The sequence below is a fragment of the Empidonax traillii genome, unplaced genomic scaffold (assembly GCF_003031625.1).
Source record: "Empidonax traillii isolate 1590-97213 ecotype Southwest subspecies unplaced genomic scaffold, ASM303162v1 scaffold130:size970688, whole genome shotgun sequence".
Lineage (NCBI taxonomy): Eukaryota > Metazoa > Chordata > Aves > Passeriformes > Tyrannidae > Empidonax > Empidonax traillii.
In genome coordinates, this window is record NW_020955323.1 from 701,297 (window position 1) to 717,270 (window position 15,974).

Genomic DNA, 15,974 nt, shown 5'->3' on the forward strand with positions numbered 1-15,974 from the left:
GGTGGAAGCCGATGGCACTTGCTTTGCAAACAAACAGCGCCACCCAGTGTCACTCCTGGACAAACACACCGGGACACCTGGAAAAGGCTGGAATTGATCCTTCCCGAGTCAAACCCAACCTTCACTCCATTTTTTATGCTTTGTCAGTAGCACATGTCTCTCCCTGTTTTGCAGTGAAATGCAACCTAGCTTCGCTCTAGCTGGGGAAAATAAAACCAAACCAATAGCATGTTAAGGGTCTTTAGAGTGCAGTTCTAGTTCGAAAAGCAAATACATTCAAAAGGTGGGGGGTTTTGCTCAGCTTGTCTGATTTTATTTTCATAATCTTTAAGTCTCTAACTCATGATAGAAACCAAATCAAACTGCTATTTAAGTGAGTACAGGTGAGCGATACAACAAAGTGAGAGTAAGATACACTCCGTTCTGCTCCATTCACCACCGCACCCCACACCAGTGTTCCAGCTGCAGAACCTTTATTACTGCTGCTACCAAAGGCAGGACAGTGACAGTTGCTTCTTTTTGCGTGACAGGCAGGGGAGTTATCACTGGAGTAAAATAAGAAATCACTGAGAAAGTGGGAAACTATAAAGCCTTTCTCCTTCTGCCCCCCACCAAAACAGCATTTACCTTCTGTATATGAAGTCACTTTACTCAGCAGCTGGCTAGAAGCAATTTTGAGTGGGCATGGCTTCTTCCACTCTCTGCTAGAAACAACAGCAAACATACTTAATTCTGCTACTTTGAGAAGTAGAAGTTTTAACGTAAGAACAAACTACTTGGTAAATAGAGAAATTATAGTTCTGTACCTGGAAAAGGCTGATGAGGGCTGGCATCCAGACATGTCTACAAACTGCCAGCATGTTTAGTGAAAACAGGAGAGGTGATGTCATGCTGAATTTCTATTAGATGCCTTAAAACATATTTTACAGAAGGATTTCATTCTGCCACAGACCACTTTTCAGCTTAATTTAGTACAGAAACATCGTGTGTGTGAAGGGAGAAAGGAAAGAGGCATGAATGCTTACAGTGGCCTGTATGAGTCAATATGCCTTTCATTCATAGCCCCCAGCCAGACACAAGACTATCAGACTCACCAAATCACTTTCTGCAAACACCTTTATTTGTAATCACTCAGCCAAATCTAAAGCTCCACAAACTGGTTTTTCTTAAAATCGTGTGCATCAGCTCCACCACAACTTGCTGAAGGACCAACAAAGAGCATACCCCAAAACTCACCAGTCTTAGCCCTCCGTGCTAACAGATGAGCCAGATTTCTGGAGACAGACACAGAATTCCTATGAGTATCAAGGCGGAGTTGGCTGAGAGAAGAATCTAGTTAAGGAATTAGTTTTATTGACATTAAAAATTTGCTGCTTGGTTGCCCTTACCCGGCACGTTTTCCCTTCACACACTGTGTTACAACAAGCATAACATACTTATTGGTCAAACATGGGAGGACTATTTGTAAGCAGTATCTACAGAATTACAAAGCCCAGGAGGTAAGGTATGTTTCACTAGTGTGGTCTCAGGAATATCAGTTAAGATGATCATAACCTTTTAGGTTAATTATATATAAAGCATGTTAACTCCCATCTTTCACACTTTCCTCTAAGGAAAAAGCATCTCATCACTAGTAAATTCCATTATTAAATAAATTTCCTTCCTTCTCTATACTTGCATACAAAACTATAAAAAAATGCAGTTTAGGCATTAAATGTTACTAAAACAAGAAGAGGAAAAAGAGAACATTCTTCCCTGTATCACTTTTTCCCCATTTAAAAAAGTAGTATTATGAATAAAGTAATTGCAAAATGTCAAATGCCTCCACCTTCTTCCCCCACAAACACACCAAGGTGGGAACACAAGTGAAAACAAGTGAAGACAATGTGCAATTTGCCTCTGTAGAAAAGAAGTTGGCTGAAAGCTCAACTGCAGCCAGGTAGATATATATCACATCAGAAGGTATTAGAAAAAGGAACAGAGGAAAAGAAAACCAGTGCCTCTCTAAGGAGTAGTTTGTGTACAGTGTAGAGGACTGACTACTTATCTCAAGAAAGTGATGGTGTCTATAAAAACAGCAGAGTGAAGGAACTTTTGTTCACAACATGCTTTTTCAAAATTAGATTGCCAAAGTACATGGTCAGATAATTTCTTCTGAAACTTAATCAGTTCAATCTTGTGTGCCTTAAAACAAATCCTCCACAGCCCTTTTCCAAAGAGCTGTACTACTCACATGGTGAAAACTGATCTGATTTCAGAGTTTCAAATTTGTCAACAAGATCAAGCGTCACTACAGGCACATGAACCTGCCCAGGCAGGGTGCTTGTGCATACATGACATGTTCACATGGTGAGTTCCCTGGTTTTAATAACATTGTTGGGGTACAACCATGAAGATGCACACACACCAGTCCCACACATGGTTTATGATTTGTAACTACAAAGCAATAAAGCTTTGCTTTATAAACCAAAATAATCCAGCAGCCACAGTTTAGCCTCTAGAGCTTTAGTTCAAAGCAGAGAGCTAGGGAAGACTCTGGCCATAAAGATACAGGCCACTAACTTGTCCTTTGAAAAATGTTGTTCATTATGCTCACAATATTTGTCTGGATAGATGACTGAACCTGAAATAAGAGTAGCAGTATTTGCTACTAGCAGCCAGAACATAAGAGACACAGCTGTAGCAGTTGTCCAGGTGAGTTTCTGGACTCAGGTGATACTTGAGTGTCATACAAGAATAAATAACTTTATCAAATGAAATTCCATGGCTTATCTCCTTAAATGTTTTTAAAACTTAACAGCAGTTGACATTTTAACAATGATCTTAAACAGAACCTGCATGAGGTATGAAATGTGAATATATATCTTCACTACTGACTGAACTGAAGCTATTGTTAAATGCCAAAATGTTTAAATGTTTAGTCAAGTTTTATACAACGTATCTGTCTACTTAATTTCTCCCCCTCGCCTTTTTTTTTTTTTTTGCTTTTAAAGGTTATTCTGGAAGTCAGAATAACCAAGATCAGTACCAATTCTGAGAATTTAAAACGAATGAGCACTGTCCCTTGGACTGATAACAAATGCTACCTGCTACATTTACCTCTGTGCTGCCAACAGAACAGGAACAGTTCCTATGCCGCTTCCTCTATTTGATGGTTATTTCTTCTTGTTGAATATACTCACCTCATTTTCAACACTGATTACGTAGTATTTGTTTCTGTAATAGGAATATTTCTGTATAATGTGGTCTTACTGGATTTTTATATTTCCTCATCTATTTGAATGCCTTACACTTCAGCTGTAAGTTTTTCAGATGAATGCCTGCCTTTGCTTTTTTCTATGTCCTGACACTGAGCCAGTACATGAAATGCCTGGAATGGATACAAATGCTAGCAGATAACCACACATTTGCTAAGTTTATATAGTCCCATTTTCACATGGACTGGGATAGACTTAGGTCAAAGTTATGTTTATAAAATATGGAAGCCTTTTACCGGTGTTTAAAGATCACTGGCTGCTTTCAGGTAACAATTAACAAAAAAAACGCTTAATTTGAAAAAATAATCACACCTATAGTCCAGGAGCTTAAAAGACTTTTTTTTTTTTTTTTCATTCGGAACTTACTTCATGCAAGCGGGCACCATGGACATTCTACATCTGAAATAGTCAGAAAAAAATATTTACAAGCTTAGACCACACAATAGTGAGTTAGTAGATGGAGGAAAAAGACCCGCTTATAGGAAGACTGTTTCAAGTTTCAGGAACTCTTTAGCAGGTGGTGCTAAGACCTGAATCAACCCGGAAAGCACAAGTATGTGTTCTGCAACTCCGCTTGGGGCCACCAGATAGAGCCATTACCCCGTACCACGGGCTGTCCAGCCCGGCGAGCGCAGCAGGGCAGGAGCCCCGGACCCCCGCAGGTCCGGGAATGCCACTTTCCTGATCCACCGGGACCAAAACCCTGCTATAAAAAATGAGGTGCTGGTATACGCTATTGAAAATGAGATAACAAAACCAAGATTTACATCTGCAAGTTAAAAAGCAGAGCATAGGGTTTATCAGATTTATCCTCTTTTGCTATGTTTATCACAAGCCTGAAACTTGGCCTTTTGAGATGTATACAGGCATTTTGCAAAGAAGTGTGACTTTATGCTTGCCCTACTCTTGTATTTCTCCCCAGGCAGCTGCTCCCCGCAGAAGACTGCAGAGTAGCAGGAAGCACTGCTGCCTGAAGTTGAGGTGCAATGCTGGCTCTGGGGATTTTCACCATCGATATTCACAGTGCTTTCCGAGTACTTTTAAAGGCAAAATTGAGCTATTCTTTTTTTCATTATCACTGTTCTTCTTCAAGAGGGAGGACCAAGATAGCACAATGTGGCTTTTTCTCCTCAGATATGATTTATTGCAATTAGTGGGTTACAACCACTCATGTGCAATACAGTGCACAGTGTAGATGTCATTGGCTTCTCACACATCCCAGGACTGCAGAGCACTGATAGCTAACTGCAGGCGAGCAGTTAGCTCTCAAAATAACAAGGATTAGCAATGAGAGGAAATAAATCTATTTGCAACTTGTCCTTGTTTGATTACAAAGTTTGAGATAAAAACCTCATGTTTGGAGTAACTTTTTTAAGTACAGCTTAAACCTGTATTTTTCAGAATATACTTCAGCATAGTAAATTGTATAGAAAAGAAACCCTATAAATTAATAAAGATGTCACAGCATATAATAAATAAAGTGATAGCATTTTGTCATTATTATACATACTGCTTAAGATAAAATAAACTCACCATTTAGCTATTAAACATCATAAATAAACCTTAATGTTGTCCATCCTGCAAGTAAAGAGTGGGCAATCCACATACCTCAGGTTTCCTTCTCCTAACTTTTAAACATGTTGCTATGTTGCCGTTTTCCATAAAAGCTTGGGTGAGGGCAAATTTGCAAGATGCTATAAGGCATAAAAATAACCACAAGGTCAAAATTCGTGTTTATTATGATGAATATAAAAGAAAAGTACCAGTGCCAGTTCTGCATTCACTTTATGTTTGAACTCAATGAAATAGAACTTAATGAAAAAGACTGTGTATGGAAGAATATGATTTTTGAAATTCATTTAAAATGAAACACACATTTCAAGATGATTGAGAAATGTCTTCTGCTCTGCTTACATGCTAATTCACATGGGAAGAAAGGTCAATCCAAATACAGTGGTATCCAGCTGAGATTACAACTCCATTTATAAAGAACACAACTTTGCAAGCTCACATCAGTGTGCCTTTTAGAAGAGCCAAGATCTTTGACCAGCAAACCTGTAAGCTGATCATAACCCAAAACTGTCAGTATTATTTCTAGTCATCTAGAAATGTGAATCATTTTGTAGGTAGTTAGGTCTGCTTTTTCTAAAGCTCTGCTAAGGTTCTTACATAAACTCAGTATGCTTTGCTTACAGTCAAACAGGTCACAACTCATTCAGGACAATATTCAGGTAGAACACTCAAAAGCACTTCCACTTCAGTAAATATTTTAACTTTCTACCTTTGAGAGCCCTGCAGCTTATACACTAAAAACAGTATTTCCTTTTCTTCCTCCTTTTTCCTCTTTGAACTCACAACTGAATCATTTTGTCATCTAGTTTCCAACAAGTTACTATGTGTCTGGATAATAATCCAAAAAGATTCTTAAATTCTCACATACAAACTCAGAAAAATGTTAGTATTTAAAAATGGAACTCTGTAGGGCATTTAAGGCATTGTAGGGCATTGTAACAACACTATTTGGTATATGAGTTTTTTTTTTTTCAAGCGTAGTTGCTGTTTTCTTACAGTACTTTGCTCCATCCTTCATATCATTTTTTCTCCTTGATCTTCTGCTGAAGATCTTTGGCTTTGGGTTTACCCATTATTACTATCTGCTTCTTCCCCTTTCTTGCGTTGCTTTGTTTCTTCACTCTGAGAACATTCTTGCATTCATGTAACTTCCAGTGCTATGATGCAATTCCTCACACTCATTTCTTCTCTTCCACACCATGTCCAATTCTGAACTCTCTCATTCGCTACTGCCTGGGAATATGGAAGTACGAATTCCACCATATGCCTACTTACAGAAATAGGCCAGCATCAAATATATGCTGACAGTAAAGTCTCCCACATCTTAGAAGATAAAAAAGCATCACTACTGGTCCAGAAGCTGCTCTCTCTGGGAAGCCACTGTTCAGCCATATGCAATTCCTACAGTGGAACAGCATGAGACTCTCCCAAAATTCAGACACAAGTCTTCTTATTCTAACATTCTTCAAACTTTACAAACTGCAAGCATCTTCTAGCTAATACATATTTGTGCGATTCCTCAACTTGGCAGAAGCACAGAAGAGTGACAGTCAGCTGGATTTCTTGGCTGCAGGTATAAACATTGACTCCCCACCCCCTGAAGGATTAAACTGCTGCCAGCAACCTGAGGAAATTCACAGCTCTCTAGTAAATGGAAAATACTGCCACTAGTTATTTCTTTCTCCCTACCCTGGAGGAACTGAGCTGCTGCCAATTAACATAGCTTTTTCCTACGCTTTGCAATCCCTTTGAACTTTTTCAGGATTTTACAGGAAACAGTTTTGTCTCTATGTAAATCTATTCAGTGCAAATCCCAGTCACAAAAAAGGACTGATAACTGCAGCACAAGCCCCTAGACAAGGGAATCTTGTTATTTTGCATCCATTACTCAAAAAATGTAGTACTTATAACCAATTTGTACAAAAGCCAAGAATCTAAGTGCAACGGAAAAGAAAACACAGTGAGTAACAAATGAAGTGCACATGAGAGAAGTTACATTCAAAAATTCCACAAATTGGAGATTATATTGCTTTTTATGTTACTGCCCACATTACTACAAGCTGTCGTTCCTTGAGAAACAGGATTAAAAGCTGACTACTTTGCATACATCACGAACACTCATGATATTTAATGACAGAGAAAAAACTGAGACCCAGGGCAAAGGGACAGAAGGCTAGAAACTGGAATATTGGTATGGGATTGCTACAAAAAGAGAAGCTTCTCTTCCCCAGTTTGTTCTTCATCTGTCCACATATACAGCAAGATACTAACAGAACTCATCTCTCACACTAGTCAAAAATACCTCTCATTTGCCTGAATAACTGCATTACTTTATTTTAAAAATTCTCATAAATGCCTTCTTTATGTAATATGTTAAAAACTCACGAAATCAGCTTCAAGTTTTCCCATTTCTTGTTTGTAGCTTCTCATTCGACTGCTGTACATCCCTCGGCTTTGAGGTGGGATCTCTCGAACTTCAAGTTCCATCTGCTCAAGCTGACAAGTCAAAACAAAGAGCAGACAGGTAAATCAAAAGGTTAATTAAAGCAAGAGTGAATTTACCCAAGTTTTCCCCAAATACTAAGAAATATTCCTTCTTTATAAAGAAAAATGCTGTTTATTCTTTAACATATAAAGAATTTATCAAAATCTTTACACAACCTTAAGCCAACAAACAAGTGACAAAATTAATATTATTGACACTTAGAAGGAATAATTCTAGTCAAACAGTTCTGGATTTCAATTTCAAATGTGATGAATACATTTTATTACAAGAAAATAGTAAAACTGAGGATAAGTAATTCCTGCAAATTAGTTCAGAAGAAAGCCTACCTCCATCTAGCTGTGCAGTTTTGGAAAGGCTTGGCTGAAAAATATATTTTACTTATTTATACACACACACACACGTATATGTAAATGTATATATATAAATGCTTAAAGTTTTATTTACCACCAGTCTCTATGTTTAATAAACTAATCCTTTTTGCTTTAAATACTGCTAACTCAGCAGAATTACAAAGCTTGAATTGGCTTCCTAAATCTACATCCCAAATCTGTATGTAAGTATATTATATAGCTGAATTTCAGGGTTTAATGACAATACTACTCAAGAAGTTGTACACAGTTGAATGTATTCAAACACCAGAGAGAGAATATATCTTTTTAAAGCTTCTTCAATTTATTCTTGCCATGTAGAATACTAAGCAGTCTGAAACACAACAATATGGCACAGAGGTACAGAAAATCAAAAGAAGTTATAAACCAGGGCTGGTAATTACCTGCCCATTGGGTCATGAAGCCTCCCCTATATGGTGCTGTCTCTTCAAGAATTCATTTTGCACAGCTGAAGAATCCCTTATCCGCCTTTTAAAATCTCTCCAAGTTACTTAAAGAAAGATAAAAGAAGACCTCTCCTTGGTTGCTGTAGGCTCCTGAAACAGTATTTACTCACCTCCTACTGATCTTGGTTGAGCGATAAGGCATGGGAACAGAAATGCTTTTTGGTTAGGGTCCCAAACTGGTTACAGGTCTTCACAAGGGACTGCTGGAGTTTATTCCTATGTAATCACTTGCTTACACTTTGAAACTTCATTCTCATATTGTAAGAAAAGCATCTGAATTTAATCAGTGGAATTGCCAGATACTTAAAAGTCATTTTGCCTGATCTATTCTGATTATACAAAATGATATTCAATAGTAAACTGTAAAGCAGACTTGAATTAAATGGTCACTAGTGAATTGAAACTCACAAAGCAATTTCTAATTCTACCCAGCTCTTTGGCTCAGGCTTAACTTTCCAAAGGGGCAAATTAAACCAATTGCTGGAATTAATAGCGCATTTTTTATCAAGTTCATCACAATATATTTGATCTCAAATGCTCTAGAAACATAGAAAACATTTCTTTCATATATATATATATATATAAAATTATATGTGAAAGGTCAGAATATTTTAATGAAGTCCAATTCTTACTTACTAGATAAAAATGAAAACATCATCCAGTGAATACAGAATTTGCATAAACGATCAGACCACAGCCCATGAAATCCAAAATGTTAATTCTTAAGTGTCAATATTAGTGAGTGTAAGGTCCAAGGAACAATGATGAAACACATATCTTTTGGCTGACTGATATTTAACACCTTGGTTTTCATCATGAGATTAAATGAGTACATATTTTTCATACACAAGCAAGAACAGAGCTAAAATCTACTTTAAGCCAACAAAATATCCTGGCACTTAAAACTCAAAACATGTGTAGAAGTTCCAGTTTTCTTCAGAAAACCTACAAGCTCAAACTTCTGTTACTGCCTATATTCAAAGTTGACACATGCTGTTTTTGGATGGGGTAGAGTTAATTTTCTTCACAGTAGCTGGTATGGGACTGTGTTTTGCATTTGTGCTGAAAACAGTGATAATAATACAGAGATGTTTTCATTCTTGCTGAGCAGGGCATACACAGAGCCAAGGCCTTTTCTGCTTCTTGTACTTCCATACCAGCCAGGTGGCTGGGGGTGCACAAGGAGCTGGGGGGACACAGCCAGGACAGCTGATCCCAACTGATCACAAGGATATTCCAGACCATGTGGTATCATGCTCAGCATGTAAAGCTGGGGCAAGAAGAAAGAAGGGGGACATTCAGAGTGATGGCATTTGTCTTCCCAAGTAACCCTTACACGTGAAGGGGGCCTGGCTTTCCTGAGGATGGCAAAACGCCTGTCCACAGGAAAGCGTAAAGGAATTCCTTGTTTTGCTTTGCTTGTCGTGCAACTTTTGCTTTCCCTGTTAAAGTGTCTTTATCTCAACCCACAAGGTCTCTTGCTTTTACTTTCCCAGTCCTCTCCCCCATCCCACAGGTGGGCAGGGAAGAGCAGGAGGAGTGTGAGTGTCTCTGTGGTGCTGAGTTGGTGGCTGGGGTTGAACCACAACACCACCACTGTGGTGAAGCTGAGCATTTTGGCACCCAACTCTCACTCAAATTCATAAACTGCATCCTCAAGGCTCCTCACGAGATTAACCAGGTAGGCTTGCTCCTAACAGCACTCAGCACTCAATACAGAATAAAGCAGAGCAGCCCCTGATACTTCCATTCAAAACCAAAACAAAGTACTGTAGTGTGCTCCACTGAGACCCCCAAATAAGTGTCCCCCTCCCACAGGCACTTTTCCATATGAAATTGCTCTGGACAGCTGCTAGCATTTTACGGAACTTGTAAGCTTTGCTATTTTATTCTGATTCTGAAGCGCTGGAGTTAAAAAAGAGATTTAATTTTTTTTTCTTTTTTAAGTGTCTAATAAGAATAATCTAGCATTTGCAACGCTAAATTTATTGGCCAAATTAAAAAGCCAAATATCTAGATTAGAATAACCAAGCCTTTGCAACACAACAATTTTGTGGTGTCTTTCATAACACATAAAGGCAAATAACAAGAGAGAGTTTTTTACTCTTTAAAGTAGAATTTCACTCAAAAATGCTCATTCCAGCTCTTCTAGAACACACTAGATCTTATGCTCAAGGTTAGCACAACATTCACCTTTCTTAAAAACCTGGTAAAAATAACATTCAGATACTCCACACTGGATGTAGAATGACAGAATTTCTCTCCAGAGATCTCTCATTCCACAGCTCTGGCTTGAAAAGGCACCCTGGGAGGCTGAAAGTTCTTGTGTCAGTTCTGCACATAGATCAAATCAATTACACCAGTGATTTTACCCAAACAAAGCAGACAGTGTTTTAAACAATCACTGGTTAGTGAATGTAAATAAATTATCTCTACAATAATATTTATAATACATGAGAGTGTTATTTCCTAGCCAAATAGGAAATAAAACAAGATCAGCTAATCCCAGCTTTGACTACTCTAGGCAATGAAGCAAACCAGTGAACGAAAACTATCAGTAGCAAGGAATTAGGTTTATTTTGATTTTCTGCTGTAGCCTTTAGTTTAAAAGAGGATCATCTTAATCAGCTCTGGTTTTAGCAGGTTTGTTCAAATTGATTTCTAAACCCAAGCCTTGACATTAATCACAAACGTTAGATAATTGCTTAAAGACAATAACTGAATCTAAATATCTAAAACAAAAGCATGAAAGAAAAGCCAGTATATTAAATGAAGATCATCATTAGGATAAAAGTACAGATACAGGATTTATTTTTTAATCTTATAATAAATATAAATTTCGATGATCTTTTTCTGACATAAGAAGAGAAGTAAGGAGCCAATAACTCAATTTCTGCTCCTTCCAATCTACTCTGAGTAGAAATCCAAATTTGAATGACCACTCATGCTAGAGCTTCCCTGTACTGCTCTGCTTTTTTGCCATGTCAAATTGTAGTGAAAAGGAGATGAAAAACATTTCTAGATTTCTACTTTCTTTCAGCTGTATGAATATGAAAGTGCCCAAAAGGCCTTAATGTATCTTCAGAACATCATGAGGTGGGACTGTAATTTTTCCATGTTTGTCACTAAAAATACCAAATCAGAGAGGTTAGGTGCCTTATCATCCTCATAGGGCAGAATTGCAGAGTCACCCCAAGACCCAGCTTTCCTGGATGCTATTTCCATACTGTGGTCTGCAAGACTAATTCTGTTTTTGAACCAAAAACACCAGGTATGCCAACAAGCAGTTGACCTGAAAAAGAAAGGCCTCTTTCTACCTTTGCCACTTCAAAAATTAATTTCAATACTATTTAGTTAATAACCAAATAATTGATTCACGTTCTTTCCATTATAAGAACGTCTAGGGTAGAAAAATTTATTTCTTTCCCTATCCTAACACTCAGATTACGTTTCTGACATTAGATAGACCAAACTTATTTGCAAGCAATAGACAAAAGCAACTTTAGGGAAGGAACTATTTGCCATATGGGAAGAAGTCAATCTCAACTGTCACCAACACCTTGGCTCAGTTACTCCACATCTATAAAACTTTACTTTTATTCTCCATCCAAATAGAAGAGATGACAGGCTGTAATGGGAACAAAAGAAATTAAAAAAAAGTCACAGTTGCTTAAAACATGTTGCTCATCTCATATTGCTCTCTCCTGCCAGTGTGAACCACTAACTAATGCTTGGTTAACACACTTCTGGGATCAGTGACCCACCCTACCATGGCCCCCTCGTCCTCACCTTCATGCCTCACTTACTAAAAGAGAAAAAAGATCTATTGCTCTAGAAGACGTTCTGACAGAGTAAATCAAGTAGATTCTTGGGTCTTACAAGCAAAAAACAAAGTCATGGTGTATAAATATTTCACTCAATCCTGAAAGTAAAATACCTAATCCACAACTCAAAGCCTGTAACTCTGTATGGACTTACAGCAATTGGGCAAACTTTGCATCACTGAACCCAAGATTAAAAATGGATACACTTTTACTGGATATTTCATATCCTCAAATAAGAACTATTTCAAGAATATTGTTTTCTAATGTATTATTGTTAAGTATTTTTAGGGCATGAATGTTAAATGTTACCATTTTTAGTGATTCTGTTATTTTTGCTAGGAATTTGCAGTTAACATATGAAAAGGCAGAACATACCAGTTCCCTTGCTTCTTCAAGCTGTTTCTCAACATTTGCAACCATCTGCTTCTTCTCATCTGAAATAGAATGGTGAAAATACCAATATAATTGTGCTCTTGCCATGAAAGAAAAATATACCATTTCAAAAGTTTATATGGATCAGCAAAAACCGACTCAAGAGATTTATTCTGTGACATCATCACACATGGGGATACCCACTATAGTAATTTAAAAAAAAGGAGACTGGAGAATCCTTGAAACCTTCTGCTCTGTTATGCAGCATTTGCTAGTTAGGAAAGCACTTCCAGCTGCTCCAGGTGTAGCAGTTATGCCTCAGCTGGCACTTTCTGGATGTGCACAAATGCATGAGAAGGCACATACATACATTAAATGAATAAAAATACAGTTTAAGAACAAAGGCTAACCTATTTATTTGCAAAATATGAGATGCACAGTCATGCATCTCACTTAAAATTAATCCAGGTACTGAAGAAAAATTAGGTTTCTACTCCCCTGCTCCTACGCTGGGTCTGTAACTGTTTCTTTTGCTTCAACAGAAACCAAATAAAATGCCACAGGAACTACAAGAAAACCACTGTCTTCTGGTAGCAGTAAAAATGCAAATTAGTAACAAAATATGAACATTTTTAGAAATTAAAATCAGTTTTAAGTGATCATCACCTGCTAGGTTCCCTAACAGGTCCATGTCCCAGCTGTAGAGACTGACTTTTGACCTGCCTCCAACCATCCACTCACAGGCAGAGAATCCAACAGGAACTGAGGACTGAGATTCAGTGTCACATCATCACAAATACTCCAACTGCTTGACCAAGACTTGGTTTGTTACACCATGAAAGGGGACTTTCTGAGGAATATTCAGACTCTGGATAATAAAAAGTCCCCACATTCCTTAATTACTGTGGCATTAATTAAAGGGGTGTTCAGGGGTTTCAGTACTACCATTGGCACTGCCTTTTGCCCCTCTCATGGCCGCATCTTCCATCCTTCAGACAGTAAATCCACCCATTGTCTTAATGAAGTCAACACAACTCTGAACATACAACGCTTTAGAATACTGTTTGAAACTAAGAGTATCATGAGTCATCTGTGCTGGTGCTTTGCCTGATGAAGCAGATAAAAAGTGAATTGCACAAAAGTGTCTCCAATCACAGCTCCTCAGAGATCGTGATGGGTAACTCAACACTGGCACAAGACTTTATCATGTATCTTTAAACGTCAGCTTTCTTTTTTAGTCTGAATTCCTTTGTTTCTCTTCCACATGATCGCTTTGTATCCTGGAACGGACACATTAAAGACCAAAAGGGACTATCTGATGATCTCCTTTGATCCTCTGCATGCCACAAGACACCGAACTTCAAGAGGGGACTGCTTTATTAATTACATATAATTTAGCTGGTCACAGGCTGAAATGCCTAACCCTCTATCTTTTCCTTTACCTAGCATTCCCTACATTCTTGTTTAAGGAAACATGAACATCACAATCTGTCCTTCCTCAGTTACACACACTGGAGCTCTGCCAGCAGAGAGGATCAGGTTCAGGATCATCTCTCTTGCAAATCTGGAATTCATGCTGCCACGTCTGGTGGATTCCACTACAGCAGAAGCTGCAGGAAATATTTTCTGTGCAGCACTTTTAGATTTCTGCTAGCAATGTCTTTCTTTAATTCCCCACCAACTTTTCATGATGGCGCCCAAGTCATAAAATTTAGTGATATATCTTCTTAAAATAACTAAACCCAAGAGAAAAGAGAATCTGCCACCTTTCCCCCCCCCCCATTTCCGTTCTCCTACACAGCATCCCAAAACACCTCCATTCTTTCCTTCATTTAGAAGTTGGCAAGACAACTGTGGATGAAAATAAACACAATGGAAGATACAAAATACACAATGTTGTTTTATTGAAGTTGAAATAAAATTTTAAAATATAGCATCAGAAAATAAATGTACTATAGCAATTTCAGTATTTCCCTGAGTTGGATTACAATTTCCACAGACATTTAGTACCCTGAAATTTAGGGATATAAAGTTGGAGTTTCTTGGAAGGCATTTCATGCTGTGCAAATTCTTGTATTTGTGATTACAAGAACTACGTAGCATTCCACTGGCCAGTAAGACCTTACCTACTCACAGAGAAATTGAGCTACAGACCTTTGGTAGGGAAAACTCAGCACACAGGGAGATCTGGCTGAAACTGCTCCCATAAAATTGGGGGGCAAGGTGGTGGTATTCAAATGATATCCAATGGTTTAGTTAATTAAACTTTAACCCAACTCCAGATTTCAACATCAACGCAGATTTACCAACACATAATCACCCAGCTGGTGAGCAGAGCAGCTGCTGGGAGTGAGGTCTAGTGACAACAGGTCTTTGTTGTTCCTTCAAATACAGATGTATGAGAGGCACATGACAACATCCCGGCACGGCAGCTTTGGAGAAGTATCTTCACAGACTCCCAGGAAAGCAGCTGCTGACCCTCTGGGGCACACAATACCATGCAGTCTATGGAATGGTTTTCAAAGCATTTACTTTCAACTTTACTTTTACTTCCATGGCTAAGCAAAGGAAAGAACTTATTTCACAGTCAGAATCCCCAGAGGAAGGAGGGCACAAAATTCACAGGATGACTTGCTCAGAGGTTGAAAATGAGATGCAAGGGAGTTACTCTGAGTAAAAGAAGCTTGCCACTAATCTAGTGGATCAGGACAAACAAGCTACTATCCAATTAAGAATCCTCGTATTACCAACTGTATTAGTCCACCGTGACTTAGTATTCAACATGCCAACTTGATTATTTCTTTAATACACTTCCATCACAAGAAATGAAGAAAATTTTTTTAAATAACTTTTTTGTCTTGATTCAGAACTGAAATATCCTTTCAAGAAAATAAAAAACAATGCTCCATCAAATACATCTAAATTTAATTGTTTTCTCCAAGTTGCTAGACAGAGTGCCCTAAAGATAATATTGTATGTAGCTTGTATAATTCAACGGGTCAAACTGACAAACTATGGATAAATATAAAGATTGGAAACAAAAGTGCGGTTTTCCTCTGTGTAGGACTGCAAACAAAAATCCGTTCTGTGTTTCTACACAAGGTTGTATCACTTTCTTAAAAGAAACAAGCTTTCACTATATTTTCCTCAGTTCTTTCAGCTTTGCCCTGGCATTAGTCACGTTTTTTGTACCCTAAAATACAGCAGTTACAGAAAGGTGAGAATCTGCCTACAAAGGCAGAAAGTTAACACAGCACTGGTTTGATCTGACAGCCAATGAAGAGATTGAAAAAAACTGGATCAAGACTGAGTAGTCCCATTTCTTGGGGAATTGCTTCTTTTTATTAGTGCATGCTGAGGAAGAGACTGAGTAACAAAGGGCTTCAGTTCACAGACCACTTGTAGATTTTGCTGTGTTGGCTCAGGTGATTTACATGTTCATCACTGCCAGAAGTTACTGTCCAACAGCAGAGACAAATGGAACAATACACATGTTTCTCTCTGAGTTATAAACTTGTGTTCCAGAAGCATAACACAATGACCCAGACCTGAAATGGAGACAGTAAGCTTCAGCACAGGGGTACAACAGAAAACTAAAGGTGGGACTT

The 15,974-nt window shown here is 38.1% G+C and overlaps 1 protein-coding gene across 5 annotated transcripts in view; it reads right to left on the reverse strand.

Moving 5' to 3' along the window:
- VTI1A (vesicle transport through interaction with t-SNAREs 1A) overlaps positions 1-15,974 on the reverse strand; it is a 263,102-nt gene that overhangs the window by 243,797 nt on the left and 3,331 nt on the right. For all 5 annotated transcript variants that reach the window (XM_027883627.1, XM_027883626.1, XM_027883630.1 and 2 more), the window contains exons 2-3: positions 12,370-12,428; positions 7,215-7,325 (exon numbers count right to left, since the gene is read on the reverse strand). In XM_027883627.1, coding sequence (XP_027739428.1) covers positions 7,215-7,325; positions 12,370-12,428 — 170 coding nt within the window. The remainder of the gene's footprint in view (positions 1-7,214; positions 7,326-12,369; positions 12,429-15,974) is intronic.